We start from the raw sequence: 24714 nt of genomic DNA on the forward strand, positions 1-24714 counted from the left end.
AATCTCCGCCACTTCCTGGTGCTCGTGAATCGTCGGTTGCACTGGAGAATGACGAGCCGGAGACCTCGACGTACGAGGGCATGCTGAAGACGCTCAGCGATAGTGTAAGCATCAAGACCTCGATGCGAAACGACGTGGGTGCTGTGAGGCTTACTCATTGTTACTCATTGTGATTAGCTCGTCGACGTTGGCGCGAAACACCGGATTCTGTGAGCTTTGAACACCTCGACCCCTATCCCATGCCCACAAGAATAAGCAACTGACCCGCCTCCTAGCTTTGCCCAAAAGCTCTCCCCCGCCCTCGTCGGCGGGTTCATCTACATGTGGCACCCGGACGCGCTCGACATGATCGATGACCACTTTGGCGCCACTTCGCGCTTCACCGACAGCCGTGAGAAATCCACGTGGACAACGAGTATCACCATCTCGCACTGGACAATCCGGACCTGTGAAGAACACCGCGCCGACGCATTCCGCGAGAGCCACCGACAGCACGGCGACTTCCCGCCAGAGAACATAGCGCAGCTCGGGTCGTCTTCGTCGTCGTCAGAACTCTCGCAGATGATGCACACAGTGCAAGAGCAGTCGTCGTCGCTGGTATTCACGGGCGACGCGGCCGGCCACCTGTGGGTCTGCTCGGCGTGGTCAGGCGTGACAGACTCGGCTGCCGTCGCGCCAGTCGTGTCACGCGTTTTGCCACGCATTTTGGAGAAGTTCATTCACCAGCAAGCCAGCGCGCGCTGTCTTGCGTTTCTGCTGCTCCTAGGTCATCTGTGCGAGAAGCTTGCGGTGGAGTATGGGAAGTTGTTGGCAAGGCTGGATGATATCATGGAGATTGGGGTGCGTATTCTATCTCAATTCCTATTCTCTCTGGTCGTCAGCTGACAACCCAAAAAAGGACCGCACCCTCCTTGAAGGCCTCGAAGACTGGTGGGGGACAACAGAAGCTATCAACAAGCTCAAGAAGATGCTCTGGGGCTGGGAGGCGCTGCGCGTATTCAACGACAAGCTGTCATCGTCGCTATCGCAGATTGACCGAGCCCATGAGGCGATGGAGCATACCATCAAACAGGTGCGTATTCCCTACCAAAGTAACTAGCCAAACTATAGATAGCTAATGATGCCTGCGGCGATTAGGATGCCACGAACCAGCACGCCGACCTCATCCAGGAATACAACGGCGTCGTCGACGAGTTCAAGAAGCGCTACGGCATGCTGATGGACGTGCACGACAAGACGCAGCTGAAGATCAAGCAGGTTACCGGTTTGCGGGACGGCGTAGGTTTGGCGCGTGTTTGGACCCCGCTTATTAAGTTCAATGGCTGACCGCGGCACTTATCCCGTGTGTGACTCCAGATATCCACCATCACCAATGTCGTCGATACGCAGACGGCCCTCGCCGACAACCAGACGACTATCCAGCAGGGCAACAACATTCGCACTCTCACGTACATCACGATTGCGTACCTGCCGCCTGGGTTCATCACCGTGGGTTTCCTCTCTCTGCTGAGCATCCTGAGCGTTGACTGACTGCCCTTGTTGCGTCAATTGGTCAGGCGCTGTACTCAATCTCGCACGGCACATTCATGGACGACGCCTCCAATGAGCAGTTCATCATCCTGATTATCGTATTCTCAGTAGCCACCTACGTCGTCGCCTTCAGCCTCGAGAAGGTGCTGGAGCTGTTCAAGGGCAAGACGTGGTCGGCGGCCCTCAAAAGCCGCAAGAAGCCCGTCGTTAAGGCTGATGTTGAGGAGGCCATCCCGGAAAAGGCATGGCTGTCAAGCGGCAATGGCCACGCGTGAGAGGTGTGGGGTGATTTTGGACTCGCATTTCAATCTGTGAACTTTTGTTTGGACGAAAAATTATTGGATGTTCTGGGGTAGGGACGGAAAATTCGGGTATCTATGGGTTTGTAGCACGCTAATGCTACGCAGCAGGCGTCATTCTCGAATATGGAAGGCACGATTATGCTATCGTGACACCAGCAAGTAATTAACATGACACTGTATTGGAAGTTGCGTAATTTTTCTACCTCTTCGCTCTTGCAAGTTACGATTAGGAACTCTCAAAAGAGGTTCGACTCTGCAGGAACCGCAAATGTCCGAGTTTTACCAATTTAGCCTACGAACACCCAGCCCGGAAGCCTTTTCTCGCATTTTTACTATCCATCCTACCTATAGTAGGGACTCGGTTGCTCTCCCATCTCAGTTGGCAACCATAGGCGCACGCAGCACCACCGTGTGACCACTTGCTATCCGATCCCGACGTCGCCAAAAGAGAGAGCTGTTTCGACATTCGTGCCGTCATAAGTCACGTGAAGCCCCGACCGGACTCCTTGTAGAAGGGTGCAGATGGAATCGATGGATCTATCGAAAGCGCCTACTTCCGAACCCTTAGTTCAAACAACCCGGCCGTCATTGCAGCCCAAGATGTGCGAAACGACGGCGCCCGCAGAGCGCCCAAAGTCTACCGAGGAGCTCATTCGGCTTCTCAAAATGCCGCGATCAAACGACACATGGGAGAAAAAGGAGTTCGCAGCCCTGCGCGCTCTTTCCGACGCTATGGTACGAGTCTTTGTCGACGACCCTCGAGAGTCCTACGTAGCCGAGGCGGCTGCTCTCTCGTCGGTTGTCAGGGCAACAGCTACGGACACTTGGACGGTGGCTTCGTCAAAGCAATCACTATGTGTGCCACCTTTGACGGTATGATGAACCCCGAATTCTTGCTCTCATTTGAGAAGGTACTGCACAGCCCCGACGTAGCCCTCGACGGCGTGTCGCTTGGCGCGGCACTCCAGGGTTTGAAGAAGAACTTGACCGAAGCTATCGTTCGCGCCGACAAACCGACCACCCAGTACAATCTTGTGCGCACCCTTTCGGCCATTCTCGACACCATGAACGAAGTCAAGACGGCTGGTCTGGGCCGTGTCGACGTCCACGAGCCCCTTTTGCGCTGTCTTGACAAACTACGCAATCACGAGGAACTGCGCCTGGCACAAGCCGCTCGCTACGCTTTCCAAGCTTTACTGGGAGTGTCAAACGACGAAGGGCCGTGGAAGGCCCTATGGCGCTACACGTACAACTTGATGGGCATTGTTGCTGGTGCGGCTGCTGCAGCTCCAACTCTCGATCCGACTAAAGTATTTATTGCAGCCGACTTGTTACAGCAACTGCCGGTAGATGATCTGGTTCGGTCCATCATTGGTGTCATCCGGGAAGCTACGCAACTGTCCCAGAGCGTGTCTGAAGCTACCCGTGGAATTGGCTTCTTGCAACGCCAAAAGAAGTGGTACCTTGCCTTTCGATTCACCGACATGCTCGTGAGCTCCCAAGCTTTCGATCGCCTGGAGCGTGTCTTACCCGAGATACCATGTGGCAAAGAACCTGAATTTCTGTGCGGCCTCTGCGAGCAGCTTGAGCGAGCGCATACCACAGCAGATCCCTGGTCCAGAGGGCGTATTTCTGACTTTGTTCGAGACAAGCTTCTCAATAACATGAAGACCTCAAAAGACAAACGGGCTCAGAAGTGGGTCGGCTTGGTTGCTCACACCTTCTCAAAGTCCGAGTGGGAAAACAGCGTAAAGTCCCGTTCCCATCCGTACATAGGAGCACTACGTAAAATGGCTCAGCATACATTTGGAGGGAGGGAATATTATTGCGAGATTCAACTCTTCTCGCCCAACACTCAAAAGTCGCTGCTGCGTCAATTGCTCGACGAGGCATGGCTATGCTGTCCAGAAGCCCGCCTTTTGTACACCGATTTGGCCTTGCAAAAGTTCTACTTGTCAGACTCGTTGCTTGAGGTCCAGCGACTTTCACGCGCCTCGTTGCTAATGGATCTTTGCTACATCAATCTTGTCGTGGTCGTCAAGCCAGATGCCCTCGTCTCGGGGTTGAATAGATTGGAGCAAGGCGGATTTGAGTGGGACGAACCAAGCCACGTTGCGCCACTGGTGCAAATGGCACCATCCTCGGAGGAAATCCAGCTAGACAAAATTTTCAACGCACGGAGGAATAATACAGATATCTCGCCTCGAAGAGTCTTGATCCATGCCAAGCTAGGGTAGGCAAGACCACACTCTGCAAAAAAAATAGTCTACGACTTTGTCCACGGCAGAATGTGGACCGACATTTTTGACCGCGTACTGTGGGTACCGCTGCGTCATCTAAAAGGGTGGACGGCTGGAGGTTCGGACTTCTTCGGCAAGCGGTTTTTCCTGCACCGCGGGGATGGCGATAGGTTTGGTGGCGACTTATGGGGGGCAATAATGGACAAAAGATACGGCAAAAAGACCTTGTTCATTCTTGATGGGCTAGACGAAGTGTCCCGCGAGCTCGACACCGGTTCCATTAGCACCAGCGCCGGAAGTGTGATCAAAGTTCTGTTGAGCCAGGAAAATGTCATAATCACATCTCGCCCATACGGGCCCGGTCCGCCTCGTATGGACCTAATCCTGGAGACGATTGGTTTCCATCCCCATCAAGTCAACGACTATATCGGCAGGTGTGCACCACCTGGAACAGCCGAGGCCATTTTGACTTTTGTGAAAAGCCACTCGCCTGTGGAGGGAATAATCAGGATTCCTATCATGTTGGACGGCCTTTGTTACGGCTGGAAGAGCATTGCATCAATTCCGGGCAGCGAACCAACGACCGTGACAGCCCTGTACAAGTCTATCGAGAAAATGCTTTGGATCAGGGACGCCATTCACCTCGAAAAGTCTCGACCTGGTGTATGTTCTCCTCTGGTTGAATCCGATCTTCGGGCTGCGACTTTGAGAGACATCATTCCCTTAGTACAAGCAGAGAGAAATTTCCTTCAGTCGCTCTCCTTCTCTGGCCTCGTTGGGGATGTTGTTGAGTTTGATCCCGCATACCGGGCCTTCTTCCAGAACCACGTGGGCGAGTTTACCAAGTTTCTGCCGCAACCAAAAACGGCGTTCTGGTCCAGTGACTTGGATCAACTCTCTTTTATTCGCACTTCGGACATGGAAACGGCCGACGAAGATCGCAATTACCATTTCATTCACTTAACATTCCAAGAGTTCTTCGCAGCCCAGTACTTTGTCGAACGCTTCAAAGCCCGCCAACCACTCGTTTTTCTGAGTCGGAAGCGAAAACAGAAATTGGTCTCCCCTGACCTCTTCCTGGGCAAGAAGAAATATGCCAGCCGCTTGAGTGTCATGTGGCGCTTTGCTGCTGGTCTACTTCAGGGCAGTGCCGACAATCACCACTTGTTTCGGTTCTTCGACTTGATCGAAAGTGCGCCGCGAAATCTTATCGGGGATGTCCATACACAGCTCGTGACGGAATGCATCAAGGAAGTGGACTGTTCAGGTGATCTCACTAATTTGGACGATGGAATAGCAAAATCAGAACGCGAGCTTGTCAAATGGCTACTCTGCGAGTGGCGAGTTTCGATGGCCGAGCGCCTTGGGGAAGCTATTCTCGTTCGGGTTCTTGAACGAGCTTTCAAATCACTCTTATCCAAAAACACCCACGATGTAAACATTATTCACCAACTTTGTGGGCTCGTTCAATCTACAGATTCGTGGATGCCGGAGCTCCGCCTTTCGCTATTTCTGATCAGCGCTCTAACGAGATTACTCGAGCGGGAAATTCCTAACCGCGTATCCCGACAGATCATCAAGATTCTCAGCCGATGTGAAGGTCTACCACCGGAGACTATTTCGGCTGCCGTGAAGCTCATGTGCAATTCCGACTTGAGGCGCTCAATCAGAAGGGCCGCAATAGAGCTCCTGCGTTCCCAGTCGCTCTTGCGAGATGAGAACGCCAACGTCTTACACGAGGTGATTTGCATGGGCGAGTGTGCCGCGACTAGAACCAAAGATGGCAATTTCTCTCCCTCTTTCTACGACGAGTTAGGATCGGAGAAAGATATTCGGGTTTCGAGTCTCCTACCTAGAGTAGCTGCGGCTATCCTCACTGGCACAGAGTCGTTGGATGCCCTCTTCTCGAGAATAGATATCCAGCTTGGACCGTGGCGCCCGCTTGATTCTGAATCAGCCGCCACACCACCAGATACGCCCAGAGGTGGTTCCGAAGGGCGATCCGAAGACGAGACAGGGGAAGCATATGAAAGGAGATATTTGACCGAGAAGACAGCCGTCCAGTTGACTCAGACCTGGCTGAACGATACAGCCAAGCTGGTCAAAGCGTTGTACGCCAGCGACCGGCTGGTCATGGAACAGGCCTTCAAAACTCTGAACGAAATGCAGATTCTGCCCAAGGAATGTGTGAGGCCGGTGATAACGCTGGCTATGGAGGAGCATTCTGACAGGGCTTCGTCTACAAACGCAATGGGCGCGTTGGCAAACCATGTCCACGAGCTTTCACGTGAAGACATGATGTTTCTGTTATCCGAACTCCCTCGAAGCCCCTTCAGCTCTCGGGATCTCTTGACGATCCTCTTCAGAAATCAAGAATTCCGGACACTTGTTCCCGACATGGACTACAGCATCTTGCAGAGATTCTGTCTGCCCTGGCTATTGACGTTAGGCGGGGGTACGTGGACAGTATGCGGTCATGACCTGTACATTGGGGATGCAGGATACCGCGTAAAAGTTCCCTTTCGAGACTTTGAGCACCTTTCCGTCTTTTTTGCACGGCTCCGAAAGGCGTTGGACGAGCTGGGTGTGCCAAAGTGGCCTAAAGGTTACTTCTCGCCCGACGAGGATGGAAAGCTCTTTTTGCCTTGTCCCGAGGATATTGCCGAGACTCTGTGGATGACGACGAACGTGGGGTATTTATATCCGGGCTTTTCTTAGTTGTTTGTACTTTGTAACTGCCTCTCTAGTCACCCCCCACAACATTTTCTAACCAAATCCGGACTAGTCGTAGAACCTGAGCAGGAGGTGAGGCACAGCGAGCACCTCCCTGAGCCGATGTGAGTTTAGGGAAGCTAATTTTTGGCCCGGCTATAGTTATAGTGATCTTTAATTACGGTATATATAAGTTGTAGTATATATAAGTTGTAATGATCCGTTCCTGGACCTAGTTTTGCGATACTAGTCTACTACCAAGTATTTCCGTTTCCTTTTACCTATATAGGTAACAACCGTTGAGATATCCTCTAAAACTACCGCTCGTTCTTAGAGCGTAAATCTAACGTACCCGAGTTAAATTTTAATCCCAATGTAGAAGTATAACGAGACGTAAAGGAGGAGGGCTGGGGATAGCGTAGCAGATTGACCGCTAATTACTCCAACGTTGTTGTTGAACTGCGTGCTAGGCCTGTAAGAGAGCACTGTATAGGGTGCTACAGTGGGCTCGGTACTGTAGCTGGCGGAGCGGAAGCGGTAGCGAAGGCGGGGAGCTAAATGCAGGGTAGGTCAACCGGTTCTGCAGGGTAGACTATAGAGAACTGTACCCTATAGTCTAGTACAACAGTCAACAGTGCTCTGTGTAGGGCACTAAGGGAAGCAGGCTGGATCTGTAGGACTCGCTCCAGGCCTGCCACTTAGAGTGTGAGGACTCCACTCAGCAGTCTACCTCGTAGGCTGCAGGGGACTCTGCCCTATAGTCAGGTCTTCGGGAGGCAATAGAAGGCGCTGAAGAAGACTGAGAGGAGCCTTATTATAGAGAACTATAGTATAAAGAGTGGTGAGGGTTTTTCTTACTCGCTTATTGGAAGGAAATCTACCAAAGGGGAAGGACAGGCCCTATATAGACCCAAGGCAGGCCCTATGGAAGGTTCCAGAGGTCTACCGAGGCGGCGGGGGCCGGCGCGCAAGAGCTTTGGGCTGCGCGTCGCCGCCAACACGGGCCCCGCCATGAGCGACATTAACAAAAACATCGAGCGCATGCGGGCCGCGACGCGCAACATCACGCGCGAGGTCGATTACCTACAGTGCCGCGAGCTGCGCGAGGCCCACGCCCTCCTGCACGAGGTCGATCGCAAGCAGGACCGCTTCCTCCGCGCCTTCGACGAGCAGCGCGTCCTGGCCTCCGTGGCCGGCCACGAGAAGCTGCTGGCGCGGGAGTTAGCTGTGGCCGCTGCGCCAAGCGCCACATGAACATTGCAAGATTAGACACGGACATTCGAGGGCAATGACAAACAAGTGACAAGTTGATATCGTCCACCTAATATCAAGAAAAGCAAAAGAATGACGAGGATAATAAAGTGGGCAGCCTTGTCAGAGTTTTAAGCTGCCTGCAAAGGTTGCAGCGCTCGATCTGGATGGTCATTTTACTTGGAAGTGGGGGGGGTTGGGACTGTAAGGGGCACTTAAATTAACTAATGAGGTTGAAGGAAGACAGATTGGGGCTTCCTGGACAGATTGGGGCTTTCTGGTGGTCGAGGTTGATACTGGATGCAGGTGGTATGATTGTATTGCTGTGATGGACTGATGAATTGCCACAGACTTGGGAGACGGCGATTGCTTCAGGCTTTATCTCCAACCTCGCAGCCACGCCGCCGGGGCCAGATGGCCATCATTGCTCAGTGATTATGCTCTGGAACACGCGGCCTGGCTGTTGGTGCTCTGGAATGATTAAACCACGCCACTGGGGCCAGGATGCCATCGTCGCTCAGTGATTAATTGTATTCTGGGACATGGGACCTGGCTGTTGACGTTCTGGAATTATGGGATCCAAAAGACAGTTGCGCCACCTCCCTGCACCTTTGTTCATTCCCAGGTTCATCAATTGATGCCTAGTAGACAGGAGAGCCGTGCTAAGGCGACTATATTAAAAACTCGGTTGGAGCCTTGGGGGCATGTTTCTGTTCCTTGTTAACTTGTTTCATTTGCGAGGCCACGATCATGACTGGGCTCGGCACGGTGACACCCCCCGGTAATCAACGACCACATCGTACCCAGCTATGGTAGGTAAGAACATATACGAGGAATCCTTTTCGCGTTTCCTTATCTCTAACCAGTGCTGAATTCAATAGGCCCTGTGCCGTAGACCACTGCTGCGGTGCGTCAGCAGACAAACCAGATACCTGTTGCCTAGTACTCTGGGAAACTGCAGCTATACTGTTGTGGGGGTTGCGACCCATAGCTTCTGTTGCCCAGAGAGCCAGGCAACAGTATCTGTCTTGCGCCTGCTGGCGTAACGGCACACCGTTACATATACGGGCTGATAGGGACACCCCCACCACACCCTCTTTTAAACGGCTCGGCTGGGGGCCATTTTCCTTGCCACACCCATTATCTGTCAGGACCAGTGTTGGTTCACGGGAATTGTCAAGGTTGCATAAGCTGCGCAATCAAGATCATACACACAATTTCCTACTTCCCAGCCGTCAACAAATCATAATTATCACTCAGAACATTTGAAGTAGGTATATATTAAGTGTCTTTCCACAACTCCGATTGTCTACTTTATTCCTCAGACTCACACCATTCTCTCCCGGCCCCTGTTGATCAGAATTTAGCAAGGCTATAACCTGATTCTCATTTTCAATTAATTAATACATTGCGACCCTTTGCCTTCAACATGCCTCTCATTATTCGAACCTGCTCAAGCTGCACGGCGGATATTTCTAGGCAGCTGGATAGGCTCAAGGTCTACGGCCAAACTGACAGAACTGGAATTACGACATTCGAAATACCCACCACTGGAGATCCGAGTACTTGGGGGCCGCGCTCGCTTGCAACACTTTGCTTGGGCGCTCTCAGATTCAAGAGCCACCACGTCGTACAGTCTGGAAACACGGTCATGTGCAGCGGCTGCTAGCCGGTGCGTGAAAGTTGGGCGGAGGGTTGTTCTACCAACGGTGCTCTGAGCGTATTAGACTAGCTGTATTTTACTCAACCACGGATACACCAGAGTGCGCTGAGGGGCCTCTGGCAGAGCCGCAGGCACGGGGAGGGTGGGAGAGGGGGATACACTATACACTCATTCCTACAAAGTCATTGGATAAATCAGATTGAGCTGGTTCTCTCTGCGGGTGCATCCTTCAAAGCTATATGAGCTGTGATAATATCCTTGCTTCAATGCAACACATAAAAAAAAAGACATTTCTTTCCTCTCAACAATCATCATCATACATCATACTCTATACCACTGCAAATTACATGACTGGAAGCGTGGATGAACCGAATGAATTGAATATCTAGCAGAAATGAAGAAAGGAAGGACGGCTACCTGGGTAACAGCAAAAGTCTCATTGCAAGGCTCCGGTTCTTGTTTGAATCTTCTCTAAAATCGAATCATTGCTCTATTGACCATTCATCTATCGAGTACAAAAAGAATGAACATCCGTGCTTGAGTTGGGCTGCCGGCAGCTCAACTAAACTTAGATCCCCCTTCCCTAGCTGTCATTACTCTCCCTCCCCCTGCTCCTCCAAATATCGGGTCAACCGTTACATGCCAGCACGTGCCATGTTGGCCCTCAACAGTGGCTAGCTGCCACAGCTACGATTCTAGCTGCCCTAAAGCCTGGGGGTTGCTGCCACGAAAAGACGCTCAAGAGTTTGAGCAGCGGACCATGTTTCCGTTGTAAACAGCGTGGTGGTATGTGAACTCGATCGATTTCCAACAGGCTTCGGCGAGCGAGTTCTTGGGGAAATCCGTGGCATTGGTAATGTTGATGGTGTACACTTTCTTGCCGTCGCGGAGGGTCTGCTCGGTATAGGGGACGCTCAGCCTCTGCAGTTGAGCCTTCATATTGTCTCTGCAGACCGCGCAGCACTTGATTTGAATCGTCATTTTGCTTGGAGTTGGAAGTGAGCCGTGTGGGTGAGGTGCTCGAGGTCAAAAATGTGATTTACGGCGAAGGAGAACAGAAGAGTGACTGTATTGCTGCGATGGAAGTGATGGGCAGTTTGTTTGAGCTAGTGTAAACAGTTACACAGGTCTGCCCCTTTATACTTGACGAATCTCCATTATTCGAGTCTATCTTAGCCATGCCCCCCGGCCGCTCAACGTCAAAGGCTGCCAACTGTTGGCCCAGAAAGATTTTTGGAACAAGGCAAAGCACGCAGAGGAGGGCAAGTTTCCGTTTGTGTCGTTGCGTGAGATGGTGCGACGGACTCAGACAGTAAATGGCGATCTTATGGAGGCGGTGTGTTGCTTCAAGTTTCAGTTTACGAACCGGCAGCCGCAGCCTGGCCGCCAGCGCTCAGAACATCCCATCCCAGGCTTTAGTGTTGGGAAATGACGAAAACTCGAGCTTTGTGCCACACCGAGGGTGAGAACTGGGAGTGGAACGAAAGTCTCCTTGTGTCGAAGTTGTCTTGGTGTTTCATTTGTGAGGCACTGGTTCTAGGAGAGTGGTGATATTGCCAGGCGTAGATCAATTAACCACAACCAGCCATGCGACCACAACTGACGCAAAAGGCACAAATAATCAGGCCCACCTCATAAGCCTGCACGCCCGTGGCGGTGGCAAACCTTTCCCATTGTCACGTTGCGTGGCATATTATAATTAGCACCCGCCCCTTCTACAATCACACCCTGTGCAGGTCCGCCCCAAAACCGACACCGAGATATCAGCACTAAATTATTCCATACCACCCTGGCACTATGCGCGAGCTACACCTCGTCGCCTTCTTCGACCACGTAGGCAGCCCGCCCCACATGGCCGCTACCTTTGATACTGCTATAATGGGATGTCACAGGGAAAATGGCCCTCTCGCCGCAATCCTCGCTCGTAATCGTTTACGATCACTGCTGTTTCCATCTTCGGAGAGCGCCATCTCCCTCCCCGAGAATATGGGGAAGCCCGGCCGCCAAGTTAACTGCCCTCAGCCTCTTGGTTATTCTCCCGCTCTCAGTCTGCGGTCCATCCTCGCCATCCAGAACCCCCGCAGCGCGCTTCCCTGGTGCTATGCCAGCTCCGCGCTCGCGTGGGACGTCGTCTCTAGTTCCCGCCTTGACGAAATCGTTAGTCGACGACGGGCACGAGTCTGAAAGAGCCTGAGACGGCGCCGGCGACGTCGCCTGTGTGTTATAGCTATCCGACATGGCCCAGTCAGCGCTAGTCGGGACGCTGCCGGTGTTGGAACCGTCGCTGCTGCCGCTGCTGCCGCTGCTGCCTACCTCGGCTCTCTGCATCGGCGAATACGAAACTTCTGCGCCTTCGTTGGCCACAGCAGCAGCAGCAGCAGCAGCAGCAGCAACGTCGACGACGACCGGGTCTCCTGCGTCAGGCCAGCTGAACCTGGACGACTTGCTGCGCTCAAAGATGACTACCCCGTGCTGGCACGAGTCAAGATCGACTCTCCCTAGCTTGCCGAGCTACATGAGCAGGTTTCTGAAGCTCGCGGTCGCCGGCAGCAGCTCCTGGATCGGATTCCACGCTCCCGAGGCCTCACCACCGTCCCCGGCCGCCAAAGATATTATGCTGGGGTGGGTTGTGCCACAGTATCCCCGATGAGATGGTGAGCGGGTTCGTCGTGATGTTGCCCTTGCTACGGATAATATCTCGAAGGTTAGGCAGGCAGGCGCTGAGGAATCCTCTCCCCGTCGTTATCGCCGGCCATGGCGACGGTATAACGGCCCGACTTCCGAGGGGTTGGGCAACGTCGCAGCGAGGCAGATCAGCTCGCCGAAACCGTAGCCGAACAGCGTCACAGCGTGGGTCGACTTTGTTAAGTCAACCCACGTGCGGCCGGAGCTCGGCGTCGTCACGCGCTGGTACAGCGGGCCGCGGCCCGTCGCCACGTCCCGGAAGTCCCAATCCTGCAAGCGGATGCGCAGCCGCAGCGGGTTGGCGTTGACGCCCTCGGCCGCGGCGTCGGCCTGTGCACCACGCGAGTCAGTCCCACCGCCATGTCCAGCAGGATCTCCAGCCCGGTGTGCGTGCCCGGCCGGCATGGGATGGGGAAGCCCCGGAAAGCCTCTGGGTTGCGGGCCATGGCGTCCCAGCAGCAGCCGGTGGGGTGGGCTTGTGTCAGACTGCAACAGCACTTTTGGGATTGTGTGCACCAGAGTGAATTGCTTCTATTCTCCTCTTCCAGTCTTTCCACAAAAGACTCTCTCTTATACTTCCTTATGTAGCAATTACATGACGAATCCCAGTGGCGAAGATTACGCATCGTAGGTTCCAGCACCTTCTAGGCCATTCCATCTGACAGCTTGTCGTCGGCGCCGTCGCTGGCCGAGCTCAGGCCAAATCCGAGCCCGCAGTAATATGCTTCAGATGACGGTAGCTTGCCTGTAGATACTATGCGCGGCGTGTACTACGCCACGCAGGTCGCGCCCGGGTACGTCCGCAAGGAAGCACCGAGCCACGCAGTTATTTCTCCAGCTTCCGCTATGAAGTCAGCTGTGCCTCTGACCCGGAGTTGCAAGTTCAGCCCGTTGTAATACTGGAGGACTGTTATCTCGGACTTGTCGGGGAGAGTCCTTAACATTACAGGTTAGTTACCGAGCTACGTTGATACGTTCGTCATGTACTAATATGTGTGTGTGTGTGTGTCCGTGCCCAAGTTACTTATCGCCGGCTTCCCAGTTCGGATCATGTCGGTGATAACTGCCAAGACGTGATGCCCTATGGTGGGCTACGTTTAGGCCAGATACAAGGAGCACGGCAGCGCTTGCGCATCGCTCATAGACCTTGTCAGGGTAATCACTTTGCCCAAGATCTCATGTAGCTTATCCGAGTTTTCGTAATTCTGGATCTTGACAATGGCGGCTAGGTCCTACGGCAGGCCGAAATTCATCGTGAACGTTTCTGACTCTACGTGGCGGCTGATGTATCGTCAATCTGGCAGAGCTGCGAAGATCTCATTCCTAATGGCATTCCTAGCGTCTGTCGCGGCGACGAGAGTGAGAGAGACTTGTTGAGCCAAGCACGCCTGAAGCTAGTTTTTTTGGTGGTTTGTTTACATGGTGATGTTTTCCTTGGTGAGCCCATCGGCTAGCATTTGTGTTGTAGGGATGTGCTCTACCCATATTTACTTCGCATGAACGGCCTGGCGTAGCCAATGGTTGTGAATGTCAACATGCCTGAGCCTGGTCTGTAGGGTGTAGACGTCCTTGTTGACTAGCAGTCTCGTCTGCTCGTTATCACACCACACTTGTAGAGTAGGGTCGTCGAATTCGATGCCCAACTCGCTTATTAGCCGGCTCAGGAAGAGGCCTTTCTTAGCAACCTAGGCCAGGGCCAACAGCTCTGCCTCTGTTGTTAATGTAGTGACTGTCGTTTGTCTATTTGCTCTCCAGGCGACGAGACCTCCAAATAACTGGATTAAAAAGCCCTGTGAGCTCTTCTTGTCGAGGGTGTTGTCTCCGAAAGAAGCGTCAGACCATAGCGTGAGGGTTTCCCCACCCCCGAGCTGTAGGGCTAGGTTCTTGGTGCTTAGAGGGTATCGAATGACTTCGTCTGCAGCCTTCTGGTGCTCGGTAGGGGGGTTGTGGTTGAAGCGGGTGAGCCTGGAGACAGCGAAGGCAACGTCAGGCCTGGTGGTGACGGCGGCGTATAGCAGTGAGCCTGTACATCGTTGGTATAGCTGTGTTTCTGCTGGCGTAGCGAGGTCAGGGTTCGGAAGCCATGCTTTGTGCTTCATTGGTGTGATCGGCTGGCCGGTGCCTCCGGTAGCCGTGCGGCAACGCCGGTATAGTAGGAGTCTTTCTAGCTTCGTAATGTAGGCGGTCTGTGAGAGCCACAATAGTCGCTTTGAGCGGTCCCGAATAACTTCAATGCCTAGGAACCACTGTAGGCGCTCTCCTCCTTGCAATGTGTAGGTGCGCTTGAGCTCTGCAACTAACTGGGCGACTCCCGCCCTCCGCTCTTCGCAGTGTGCGACGACATTGTTGTCAACGTAGAAGAAGATGATTACTCCTTCCTTCTTGTAGCAGCAGGGTTCATGGGGGAGTAAGACTGCATGTTCTTATGGCCCCGTAAGTGTAGGTCCTGTGCATCACGACGGCCGAGTCCGGAATTCTCTGTGGGTTTGCCGGCTCCTAGCCCGGTATGTAAGGAAAAGGACACCCCAAACACCAACTGCGCGCACAGGGTGCGCGCCCACCACTTGTCACCAACTGGCTAGAACACTGCCAGCTGGCATACGCTACGCCGTGGCGCCACGACCGCAGACTGATGCCCGGGCCGAACCCCTGAGCAGGTATATAAACAATGGCCCTCGCCCATCTTCCTTTGCGAGGGCCAGGTTGAAGTCTTACACCAATACAAGTCATTGCTCCCCCACCTTCTTGCCTGCATTGTGACCACCTTGATCAGGCGTACCTACCTTCTCTTACAATTCTTCAACCTCCCTACCACCCGGTAACGATCGAGCCGGTCACTATGGCAGGCAACACGCGCGGAAAGGGAAGAGCCACCCCCCAGGCCAGCTCATCACGAAGGACAGTACTCGAAGACTTCGAAGATACCGAGACCCAGACTCCCGACCAACAAACAGAAGGAGAGTCCCCCACCATGAGAGACCAGCTAGCACCTGGAACGCCCGCCCCCTCTAGCATGGACCCCCAACAGTTCCAGGCCCTGATGATGCAGGCCATGACCAACTTTTCCACTGGCCTAGGCACCCTTGGCGTCACCCTAGCCAACCTCGGAACTCAAGGAGGGCCGCTGCGGGCAAAAGACGACCGACCCCCTGCTTACGCGGTCAGCAAGTTAAAGTTCGACGCCTCTTTCCAAGACCGGGAAGATTGGCTCCAAGCGGTGGAGCAAGGAAACGCCACACGCCAGGACCGGCCTCAGTGGCTTCAAGTCCAATGGGCCAGTACCTGGATGGAACCGGAAACACAGCAACAGTGGCGGGCCTACCAGAAGCAGCTCCACGAGGGGGACTTTGAACAAATCACATGGCAAGAGTTTGAGGACTACGTCAGCTCCGACTGCCTCGGTAGCAAGTCCGGAGAGGTCCAGGCTCACAAGGACTGGCTAGTATGCAACCAACGCGGCAGGTCCCCTCAGGAATTCTACCGGGAGTGGGCTGCACTAGTCCGCCGCCTCCCAGGCATGGAAATCAACAGCACCTTCATGGCCCGGGACTACTGGATCAAACTCGACCGCTTTTACCACAACCGGTACGCCGAGGCCGTCCCTAATGTTACCTCGGCCAAGGACTGTGCCGAATGGTGTGAGCGTATTTGGCTGGCCAGGTTGTACACCCGGAATGGCAACGACCGGGACGCACATCGCAAGAGGCTAGGCTCTCCCACCAACCTTGGCGAAGCCCGAAAACTACCTCGCACTACGGAGGACGCGTACTCCGGACTACGCCACGATAAAGCCCGGATCCAACGAAGGGAACTCCGAGATCTACCAACGCGGAACCCCTTTACCTCCGGCAGACCTGCCACCCAGACGCCACCAGCCACCGGATCCAACACTCAGGCGCCACTCCGTAATAGGGAGCCTATCACATGCTACAACTGCGGAAAGCAAGGCCATGTACAACGCCAATGCACCCTTCCACGGGCAGAGGCCCGACCCGGCCCGGGAGCCCGGATCCAGAATATCGGGATCGAGGACGATAGTGACCACGGGAGCCGGTACCTCGCCCCCTCCGACTCCGAGGACGATTCGGAAAACGAGAGGCGGTAGACGATGACCCCGATCGATCTACCCAGCTCATTTACCAAGGGGTAAAACCAGGCCCTTCCTTTACAATCCAAGGCAGCGTCCACTCCCGGCGCCGTGGCCGGAAGGCTACCCCACTAACGGTAACCATTGACGCCGACACCGGGGCGCAGGTCAACTGCGTGGACTACCGATTCTGCCGGACGCACCGTATCTGTGACGGCGTTTAGCAACACCCACTACCGCTGCACCACACCTTCCAAAAGGATGCCAGAATTACAAGCCGTCAGGCTGCAATTCTATAGTGGGTTATAGTATGGTCACGCACCCGTAGGGCCTCAGCGCCTACCGCCGTGCCGTGACACTCCCCATGGCGCCTCTCTACAATGCACGGACGCTGCAAGACGACCCTAACAGTCGAGTGGTTTGTAATACTATCCCCAGCATTCTATAGAGCCCCTACTCTCTTGTAGATAGACGACTAAACAGTCGAGCGGTTTGTAATAACCGGCTGCCCAGGACTGTTCCGCGTCCCTGAGCTCTAGAGTTCGGGACCTAGGGACACCTCTAATTGGTCTATACTAAATAGGGTGTGCCCCACTGTCGTGCATTTCCACAGGGATTCGTAACACTCCTCCGTAGTTCGTAGTAGCTTTTGAGCGTTATTAAGGCTGGTAAGGGAGCCTAGACTTTTACGGTAAACGTTCCTTTTATAGTGTCGCCCTCAAGTGTCCTGCATCACGTGTCTAGGTAGTAGCCGGGCCAACTTTCCACCGTTAGTGGTATAACCCTTTTGATCCTTTGCGTTTCGGAAGGCCTTCGATCCGACGTTAGTTCATTCTCAACGGCATCTTCCGCGCAGGCGTTTGACGGTCTCGTTGGCTACAAAAGGAGGCCTTTTTCCTGTATCTTAAGACCTATTTTGAGCAGACAATTCAATGCACAGTCAATCTAGATCACGGGCCAGACATAGCAATTCAAAGGCCAATGTATCTTTGCTGTCTCACTTTAACAGAAGGTTGGCCCTAGCTCCCACGATGCCGACTTAGCTATCTTTCCACCGAGCAATTCCACGGCTAGCCTACAGCACGATCCGCTTAGAAGTCATCACTTGTAAGTAACCTGTGGGTTTCCGGGGATTGTAGCGAGCCCTGTGTAGTTGCGCTCGTTAGCACCCGGGCCGAGACTCACATTAAGCTTTAACAAGGACTGAGGGAACTTACAGTTCCCTTTTCTTCCAACATCCTCATCTGAGTGCGGCGATTTTGTGCATCCAATAATATCTTTGGCGGCTTGAATTGTCAACTGGCTGCTGCAGGTGTCGGTAGAGCATCCGTTCTTGCCGAGATTGTCCATGGCGCGCTGGAGAGAGTCGTCTTTCCAGCCAAACAAGTAGTCTCCATGTTGTCCGTGGCCAGTTCTTGGTTTCCAGTTAGGAGCGAGGAGCCTTACTGAACGGGAGGAGCTCACACTTACCCGTCACCAAAGCTGTACACAAACGGCTGCTTCCCCCCCTGAAAGTACTTCGGGTCGTTGAAGGGCTTGGTATCCCACATGATCTCGTACATGACCTGGGGTACACGCACAGGGTGGCTAGCAGGACAGCTATCACCCGCCAAGGCCGAACGACCAGAGTAAGCCATGTGGCTTTGATGGTCAGGACTGTCAAGATTCTTGCCGTCCCAGCAAGTCGGAAAGATGACGGTCGCCCTGATACCCCCGGGACAAACCTTGGCCGGGAACTCTGACGTGTCCTTGGAGTCGCACGGCGCGCCCCCTTCTCCGTTCCCGATGCACCGGTGACAGATGCCCGGGAACGTGCCAGTCTTGCTTCGAAGATTGGGATTTCCTGCCAACATCCGAAATCCCTTACGGAAGATGAGGTGTGTTAGCATCAACGAAGACATGGAGACAGACAATTTACTGCAGGTCTATCATGCGAGATAAAAGGGCGGGACGAGACTCACTGGACGGAATGAAGTGGTTTTGGGCTTGCCGCTGAAAGGCTGCATGTAGTAGACTGTAAGACCTCCGTCCTGCGGTAGCAGTTCTTTTCCATTCGGGCGCCGCCAGTTGGCAAATTGCGGAACCAGTCTGTAGCTCCCATTTTCGGGCGACTTGAAATACATGCTCGCCGTCCAGTAATTGCTCATATCTTCGGCGTAAAGACATGATGTGCAGGTCGATGCTTTGGAGGGATCGAAGCTGGCCGGGTCCATCTATCTCTCGTTAATTCAAGAGCTAAGACGCATGAGTTCAGTGAGTTCCTTACTGTGACATTGAACGAGCTCCCTCCCACAATCTGATGAGCGTGCGCTGACGGGTTCATGCCCGGGTTCACGATTGGGTCAACGCGCTCAATAACGAGCTGTGAGCATCCAAACCGAAGCATGTCGCCCTGCGTCGCGCCATGCTGGGCAAGGAATGCCACGACAACGGCCAAGGGCTTGAGAAGCATTTCGAGAGACACGGTGCAAGTTCTTCGCAAGCTTGGTACTGCATGACACCAGAACGGTTCCAAGATCGATGGACATTGGCGTTCCATGCCCCGCGTGTATTTAAAATACTAGACGCAAGAGAGATTCCATATCTCGTTCCATCTCGGCAAAACTGCCGAGAAACTTCCCGGCTTAATCTACGCGAGCCCAATACCCAATAGGAGACGAGATTTACTTAGAGCCTGATTAGATGCTTTATCTATCTGGTCTGCGTCCTGGCACTTGGCATAAGGAGGGGCCCCTCGGAAAGGACTGCCGAATGCGCGTCGAGGTAAGTAACCCATGCACACCACTTTGGTGTTAATTAGATGAGACGAATCCGGACGACTGCATCCCCGAGCCACTCACGTCAATACTAAAACGTAGACGAAATTGAATACCAGACGAATGCAAACCGCTGCAGGTGGTATTTAGTAATACGGCATAGCATTGAACGTTGAACTATAGTATTCGAGGGAGCGAAGGAAAGCGCAGTCTGACTGAAGCTAGGCCTAAGAATTCCAGTGGAGCTTTCATGGTTCAAGTCTTCTGAGCTACATCTGTGGAATCTCCATGAGCTCTTCGAAAGCAGCCTTATGCGAAGCTACTTATGCTTTCAGCCACTCGTATCTTGCTTGAATAACAAGCTTGTTTTGCAGCATAACGAAGAAGCTGTTTGATGCACGAAAAGTGTAAATAGCTTCATTACGTGGAGCGCTGGTGGGAGTAGCTATTTTAGACCTACCTAAGGATTACCGGCGTATTAAATAGTAATAAGCCGGGCCTAGAATGTGTTACAATCTGAGAACCGAAGTTCCCACGGAGCTAGACCCGGTTTAGGACTGTGAGGGTTCGGTGGGTGAGCTGAAGGGTGTGAACCACTCAGTGGTTCCGAGATGTAGGGTAGTGCACAGATTGCGAGAGGCTCCCTCTCAACAAGTCAAAGCGATGACGAGTAAACTATATGCATTGATAGCTGAGGAACCGTTCTCCTGAGAGAGCGTTCCTCCAGCTCCTATATAGAACTATGAGTAACTAATCAGGGTCCGCCGACTCCTCGCGCTAGGATATAATGGCGGGGCGGGTGGAGGACCACCGGTTCGTTTGCTGTTTATGATGACGAGATTGGGCATGGGGATACAACGTTTATTCTTTCGAAAGGATGTTGTGAATCTTGTTGATGCGAGTAAGATGCCGGGTGGATGCAAGAGTTTGAGAGTGCTCCGTCGAGTAGGACGGCGCTTCCGAGGGGTATTCGCCAGGGTGGGGGCGAGCGAGGGGTTGGTGAAGGTTTTGGGGCCTTTTGAAGGGCCAATTATGGTGGGAACGACCAGGGACTGTGGGCTGCATGGGTGCTTGAAGGCTTTCTCGATGATGAGGGTGATGGTGTGGTGTCGACAACCCCTGAACCCCTGAATCTCTGAATTGTGGGGTCCGAGTGCTGTGTTGCGCAATCATCTCGTCCATGAGCGGGAACGACAGTCAAATTTATACTCGTGCCGTTCTCCAAGGTCGCGTTGAAGGTCATCGCAGCCCCTCCAACCATTGCTGTCACGGTGTGTGTGAAGCGGATCAGCAATGCAGTGCAGATGCGTCGCTGGCCAGACAGTCACGTCAAGCTAAGGTAACTTGAGCCAATGGAAGTTTTCATGGAGTGAGGCCGGCGCAAGGAAGGCGCGAATTACATCCAAGTGCATGATGATGGAATATGAGGCGCTCTGGGACTGGTGGACGACGGACGTGAAGGTTTGCAACTTGGCTCCCAATACAGCTAGCACCTATGTGATCTAGACGGCGCTACCTCCCTGGCGTGGCTGGCAAAACTATCGGTTCGATAGTTTCGCCATTCTAACACAATTCTCTGAGCTCGAGTGCGACGCCGAGCCAGACAGATAAGTTCTCGCCCTCCCCTACCTAACCTCCCTTCAAAAACACCCAAAAACACACCCACGTCCTCTCGAGTCCACTCAAGTGTCGTCGCCATGAACAACACGGGCCCCTCCGCATCCCGCTCAACACCAACTGCATCTACGCCACGATCTCTTTCTCCCTCTCGTCCCTCGGCTAAGACCCCATTGGCGTATTCACCCTTTTATCTCGACATCCGCGAACCCCGAGTCTTCCATCCCCGTCCGCTAGGTGGGTATCATCCTGCAGAGCGTCCAGCGCCCGTTTTCGACGAAGATTTATGCCTATTAGAAAGAAGGCTCTCGTGTGGGCGAGAAAGCCGACGTCGGATTCCAAGCGTGAGGCGGGCTCGTAGGTATGATTCGAGATAGCCACTGGGTTGGAAGGTGGTGAAGGCTGGGAGAAGAGAGGGCCAGGACGATATAGAACCGATGAGACCACAGGTGTGGATGTAGTCGAGGATAGCGGGAGCAGCTGCTTCACTGATTCGAAGCCTGTACTAGTCGATTTCCCCTCGCTTCCACATCCATGTCTGGCCAAGACACCCGTCTATCTTCTCCGTCTCCCATACAGAGAAGACAAAGGTACATGCCCCATATTTGGAGTTCGACTCCTTTTCCACTGCAGGTAAGCCAAGGGATCCTCGACGCCAGAAACGCGCCTCGCTATTCGTTCAGCCCGCGCTGTGCGTTCCCTTGCGCGCCTCAAGTGCAGCGGATCCATCATGATGTAAAAGAATATTGTAAGCAGCAGGAACATCGCAACTGCAACGACTGCGACCGCAGCTGTAGGGTTGAGGCTTCGCGTCCCCAGCCGGAAGATGGCGAAGATTTCTGAGCTTCTTTGAACAAGCGTGTACCCAGATTGTAAAACCGGCATCAAAGGCGCGAAAATCGTCATGAGAGCATGGTACAAGGCCAGTCGTATTGCAAACGGGAGAGTAAAAGACCGCCAGACCAAAGTGACTATGTAGGTCTGGAATACAAAGATCGCGAGACCAGTTACTCCGTACTCTCCCATGATGACGAGTGGTAGAAATGCGGAGGCGAGGTAAATCAGCCCTTCCCAAACGGAAGTGGACGAGTTTACCAGCATAGCTGACGCCTTGGTGATGTCATACGCCAGATACGCCGTAAAGCAGACCGCTCTCTCCAGGAATACGAGACGTAGGAAGCCGACAAGAGCCGGGGCCACCACTAATGTGGCGGTGGTGTATCTCTTGCTTAGGCTGCTGACACGAGTCCAGAGGCTTCCAAGAACTGCCCTAGGTATGTAAGGTGCAATACCGGGGTGCACGATTTGAACGGCATCGAGGAATGCACTAAGGCCCAGCGCAACCTCGGCCAACACAAGAAGTACCGCGTGTAGCGTGTTGACCCAAACCCACTCCTTGGAAGCGGCTGTATAGTTGAATGGATCTCGAAAAGCGCTTATCAGGTCTGCCACCGGCGTTCGTCTCGGTAAAGAGAGCATTCCAGAGAACCATTGTAGTCGGATGGCGTACAGGCCCACCGCTATCCACGTCGGTAGCGAAGTTGGGTTCCTAATCAGTTGTCGGAGGATTGGAATTGCTAATCGGCTCCTGGCCCGTACCATCACCACGCAGCTTATCGCAACAGTTTGAAGGGGAGGGCTCAAGATTGTCAAAAGCCTCATGAAGTAAACGTAGAGAGCGCTGGCCGCAGCCATGAAAACGTCACCCACTCTTGCTGTTCGCCAATCGGACTTCTTCAGTTTGAGAAATTTCATGGTTTCGTGCAAGGCTTCACCTCTCGGTCTGAGCCTCCTGGACTTGACCTGATTAATCAACCAGTGGTCAAGTATCGTATCCTGGGCGGCGGCTGACCCATCGATCCTTATATCCAAGATGATAGTTGTCAGGTGTAAGAGTCTCCACTCCCATCTCCTCAGTTGGAAGGTGTCCGCAATGTGATTGAGGTAGAACTCTTCTCCGAGAGCAATGGATCTCTTTTTCTGGAGCTCGTATCTTGCTGCAGTGACCGGCCCGTACAATGGGTGACTTGGCATCGCTTGAAACTGCAGCCGGAAATCGCACAAGTCAGCGGTAGTGGGGTGTTGGGGAGCTGCCATGATAAACAAAACATCCATAGCGGCGGTGGTGTAAGCCAGTATAGGGAGAGGGCTGACACCATGGTCTCCGGTAATGTCGTAGATGTAGCTTCGAACAGGCTCTACCGCCAACAGAACAGAGACCTCGCGGAGATGCCGAAACGCCTTGCTGAGGATATGAAAGTGTTCGCGGAATCCATCGGATAGATCGGGGTAATCTTGAAATCTCCTTGCAATATCTAGAGTTGTTGGCGACATGAGGCTCCAGTCCAGGGTATCATATCTATCATCACTGTACCCCTTGTCTTTGACGTCATGAAATCTGGGGGCTGCATGATCAGCGTTGCGGCAGAAGGTCTTGAGGGGCTCTTCCAGGGCTGTCACGCTGCTTCGCAGCTCACTTATGCTCTCTGCGGCATCCAGCAGTGCGCTTTGCAAATCTCGTACTGCAATCGCCTCAAGCAGATGCTGCAAAGACTCAGGTCGAATTTGACTTAGAACGGAGCAGAGTGCCGCAATTGCGGTTGCTGAAAGCCCAACCATTTCGCGAATGTGTGCTTGCAGAAGAATAAGCAAGCCGCTAAGGGCGTCCACGTTCTCGGGCTGAATCTTCTGTCCATCAGATCCCCCACTCATGCGGGCATGATAGCTCCAGTTTTCGGCGGCGTAGGTGACCAAGGGCGAAGCGGAGCTGCTGGGAGAATGAACCTCGCGCAGATAATCCAGCAAATATTTGTCGGACGACAACAGTTGTAGACAGACTACCGCCACGTAAAAGTGTGCACCCTGGAGCGAAAACGTGAGACAATGATCATGTATCTGATTAGAAGCTTGGAGAAACTGGGCTCGCTGGGTGATCCATTCGCGGAAAGAATGATGAAATATCCGGATGGATTTCGGGCCAGAGGACTGGCTGACCTCAACCAGCGGGGAGAGGAAGGCGAGGAGTTCTTCGCCATCCCAGTCTGGACTCTCATCGAATTCCGTGATTCTACTCGCGACTTGTGCTCTACGTTCCCAAATTTTGATAACCATGCTCATGGCTGAGAGGGGCAATGGTTGACTGGTGGCAACAAGCCATCTGAGAGCTATCCCTACTCGAAACTGCTGAACCAGAGGCAATCGACCCATTGCTGTGAGAGTTCGGGAGTACGTCTTATTGAGGTCGCTTGGAAACTGTTCCAGAATTTGAAGAATATCCCCTCTTGTGATCCCGGCCCGTCCGAGATCGCGCAGGATGAGCTGAGCCCAGTAGAACATTCCGTCGGCTTTCTTATTGGTTTCGTCTTGAACCTGTGTCATCAGTTGTGGCGAAAACAGACTGGAGCGGTCGGCGGCCATGAGAGATACACTATGCTGGATGAATTTGGCAATGTCGCGGTGATTGTGATTGGTGATGTCCACTAGAGCAAGTTCCGCACCTAGAAGTTCCTTAATCTCGGCTAGGAAATATATGTCTTTCCGGGCAGCAAATAACAATCGCGCCCCTGGAACTTTGAGGATAGCCCGCAGCACATGAGCCACGTCTTTGGTCTCCAGGCATTCATCGACGTTGTCCACAGTAACGTAGGCGATGTGAAACTTGCGAAGCAGGGAGGTGAGCAGCTCGATTCCGCCCTTGAGCGTCAACCGGGGGTGTTTGCTCATGCTCTCGAACACGGTCGATTGTAAATCGGAGTCGGAAGATCCGCAACGTAAAAGATCGTCGATAAGACCTCTCAACGCCGCCAAAATTGACTGATTCTGCTGCAAGGGGGAGTAGAGGGCTGCAAATTTGTGCTCCCCTTTTTGTTTG

At 53.3% G+C, this 24714-nt stretch overlaps 8 protein-coding genes across 8 annotated transcripts; 4 read left to right on the forward strand and 4 right to left on the reverse strand.

Annotated features, from left to right (window-relative positions):
* Positions 1–321: 321 nt before the first annotated feature.
* On the forward strand, positions 322–1805 carry B0T26DRAFT_643204 (uncharacterized protein; the record flags this gene model as incomplete). Its single annotated transcript, XM_060437513.1, has 5 exons — positions 322–840; positions 899–1072; positions 1138–1278; positions 1357–1488; positions 1557–1805. 5 exons carry the CDS (start codon positions 322–324, stop codon positions 1803–1805), a joined length of 1215 nt encoding a protein of 404 aa, XP_060298527.1.
* Positions 1806–4270: 2465 nt separating this feature from the next.
* On the forward strand, positions 4271–5212 carry B0T26DRAFT_641867 (uncharacterized protein; the record flags this gene model as incomplete). The annotated part of the gene is made up of 1 exon (XM_060437381.1): positions 4271–5212. A coding segment is annotated over one exon (942 nt), but the record flags the coding sequence as incomplete, so codon positions are not given.
* Positions 5213–9161: 3949 nt separating this feature from the next.
* On the forward strand, positions 9162–9813 carry B0T26DRAFT_703386 (uncharacterized protein). The gene is made up of 2 exons (XM_060441661.1): positions 9162–9305; positions 9403–9813. Exon 2 carries the CDS (start codon positions 9465–9467, stop codon positions 9702–9704), a length of 240 nt encoding a protein of 79 aa, XP_060298529.1. The 5' UTR covers positions 9162–9305; positions 9403–9464; the 3' UTR covers positions 9705–9813.
* A 623-nt stretch (positions 9814–10436) lies between these two features.
* B0T26DRAFT_642217 (uncharacterized protein) lies at positions 10437–10679 on the reverse strand (the record flags this gene model as incomplete). The annotated part of the gene is made up of 1 exon (XM_060437420.1): positions 10437–10679. One exon carries the CDS (start codon positions 10677–10679, stop codon positions 10437–10439), a length of 243 nt encoding a protein of 80 aa, XP_060298530.1.
* A 1316-nt stretch (positions 10680–11995) lies between these two features.
* On the reverse strand, positions 11996–12985 carry B0T26DRAFT_703393 (uncharacterized protein). The gene has a single exon (XM_060441662.1). It carries the CDS (start codon positions 12786–12788, stop codon positions 12441–12443), a length of 348 nt encoding a protein of 115 aa, XP_060298531.1. The 5' UTR covers positions 12789–12985; the 3' UTR covers positions 11996–12440.
* Positions 12986–14890: 1905 nt separating this feature from the next.
* On the reverse strand, positions 14891–15113 carry B0T26DRAFT_703395 (uncharacterized protein; the record flags this gene model as incomplete). The annotated part of the gene is made up of 1 exon (XM_060441663.1): positions 14891–15113. A coding segment is annotated over one exon (223 nt), but the record flags the coding sequence as incomplete, so codon positions are not given.
* Positions 15114–15222: 109 nt separating this feature from the next.
* B0T26DRAFT_674293 (uncharacterized protein) lies at positions 15223–16488 on the forward strand (the record flags this gene model as incomplete). The annotated part of the gene is made up of 1 exon (XM_060439692.1): positions 15223–16488. The coding sequence occupies one exon, from the start codon at positions 15223–15225 to the stop codon at positions 16486–16488; it is 1266 nt and encodes a 421-aa protein (XP_060298533.1).
* A 1083-nt stretch (positions 16489–17571) lies between these two features.
* On the reverse strand, positions 17572–18922 carry B0T26DRAFT_739810 (uncharacterized protein; the record flags this gene model as incomplete). The annotated part of the gene is made up of 5 exons (XM_060443763.1): positions 17572–17615; positions 17688–17884; positions 17941–18332; positions 18432–18683; positions 18737–18922. 5 exons carry the CDS (start codon positions 18920–18922, stop codon positions 17572–17574), a joined length of 1071 nt encoding a protein of 356 aa, XP_060298534.1.
* Between the last annotated feature and the right edge of the window lie 5792 nt (positions 18923–24714).

The sequence above is a fragment of the Lasiosphaeria miniovina genome (genome assembly GCF_030549165.1).
Source record: "Lasiosphaeria miniovina strain SMH2392-1A chromosome Unknown B0T26scaffold_3, whole genome shotgun sequence".
Taxonomy (NCBI): Eukaryota; Fungi; Ascomycota; class Sordariomycetes; order Sordariales; family Lasiosphaeriaceae; genus Lasiosphaeria; species Lasiosphaeria miniovina.

Coding starts and splice junctions, on each gene's coding strand:
- B0T26DRAFT_703393 (XM_060441662.1), bottom strand. CDS start 12,788: ATGCCGGCCGGGCACGCACACCGGGCTGGAGATCCTGCTGGACATGGC.
- B0T26DRAFT_703386 (XM_060441661.1), top strand. CDS start 9,465: ATGCCTCTCATTATTCGAACCTGCTCAAGCTGCACGGCGGATATTTCT.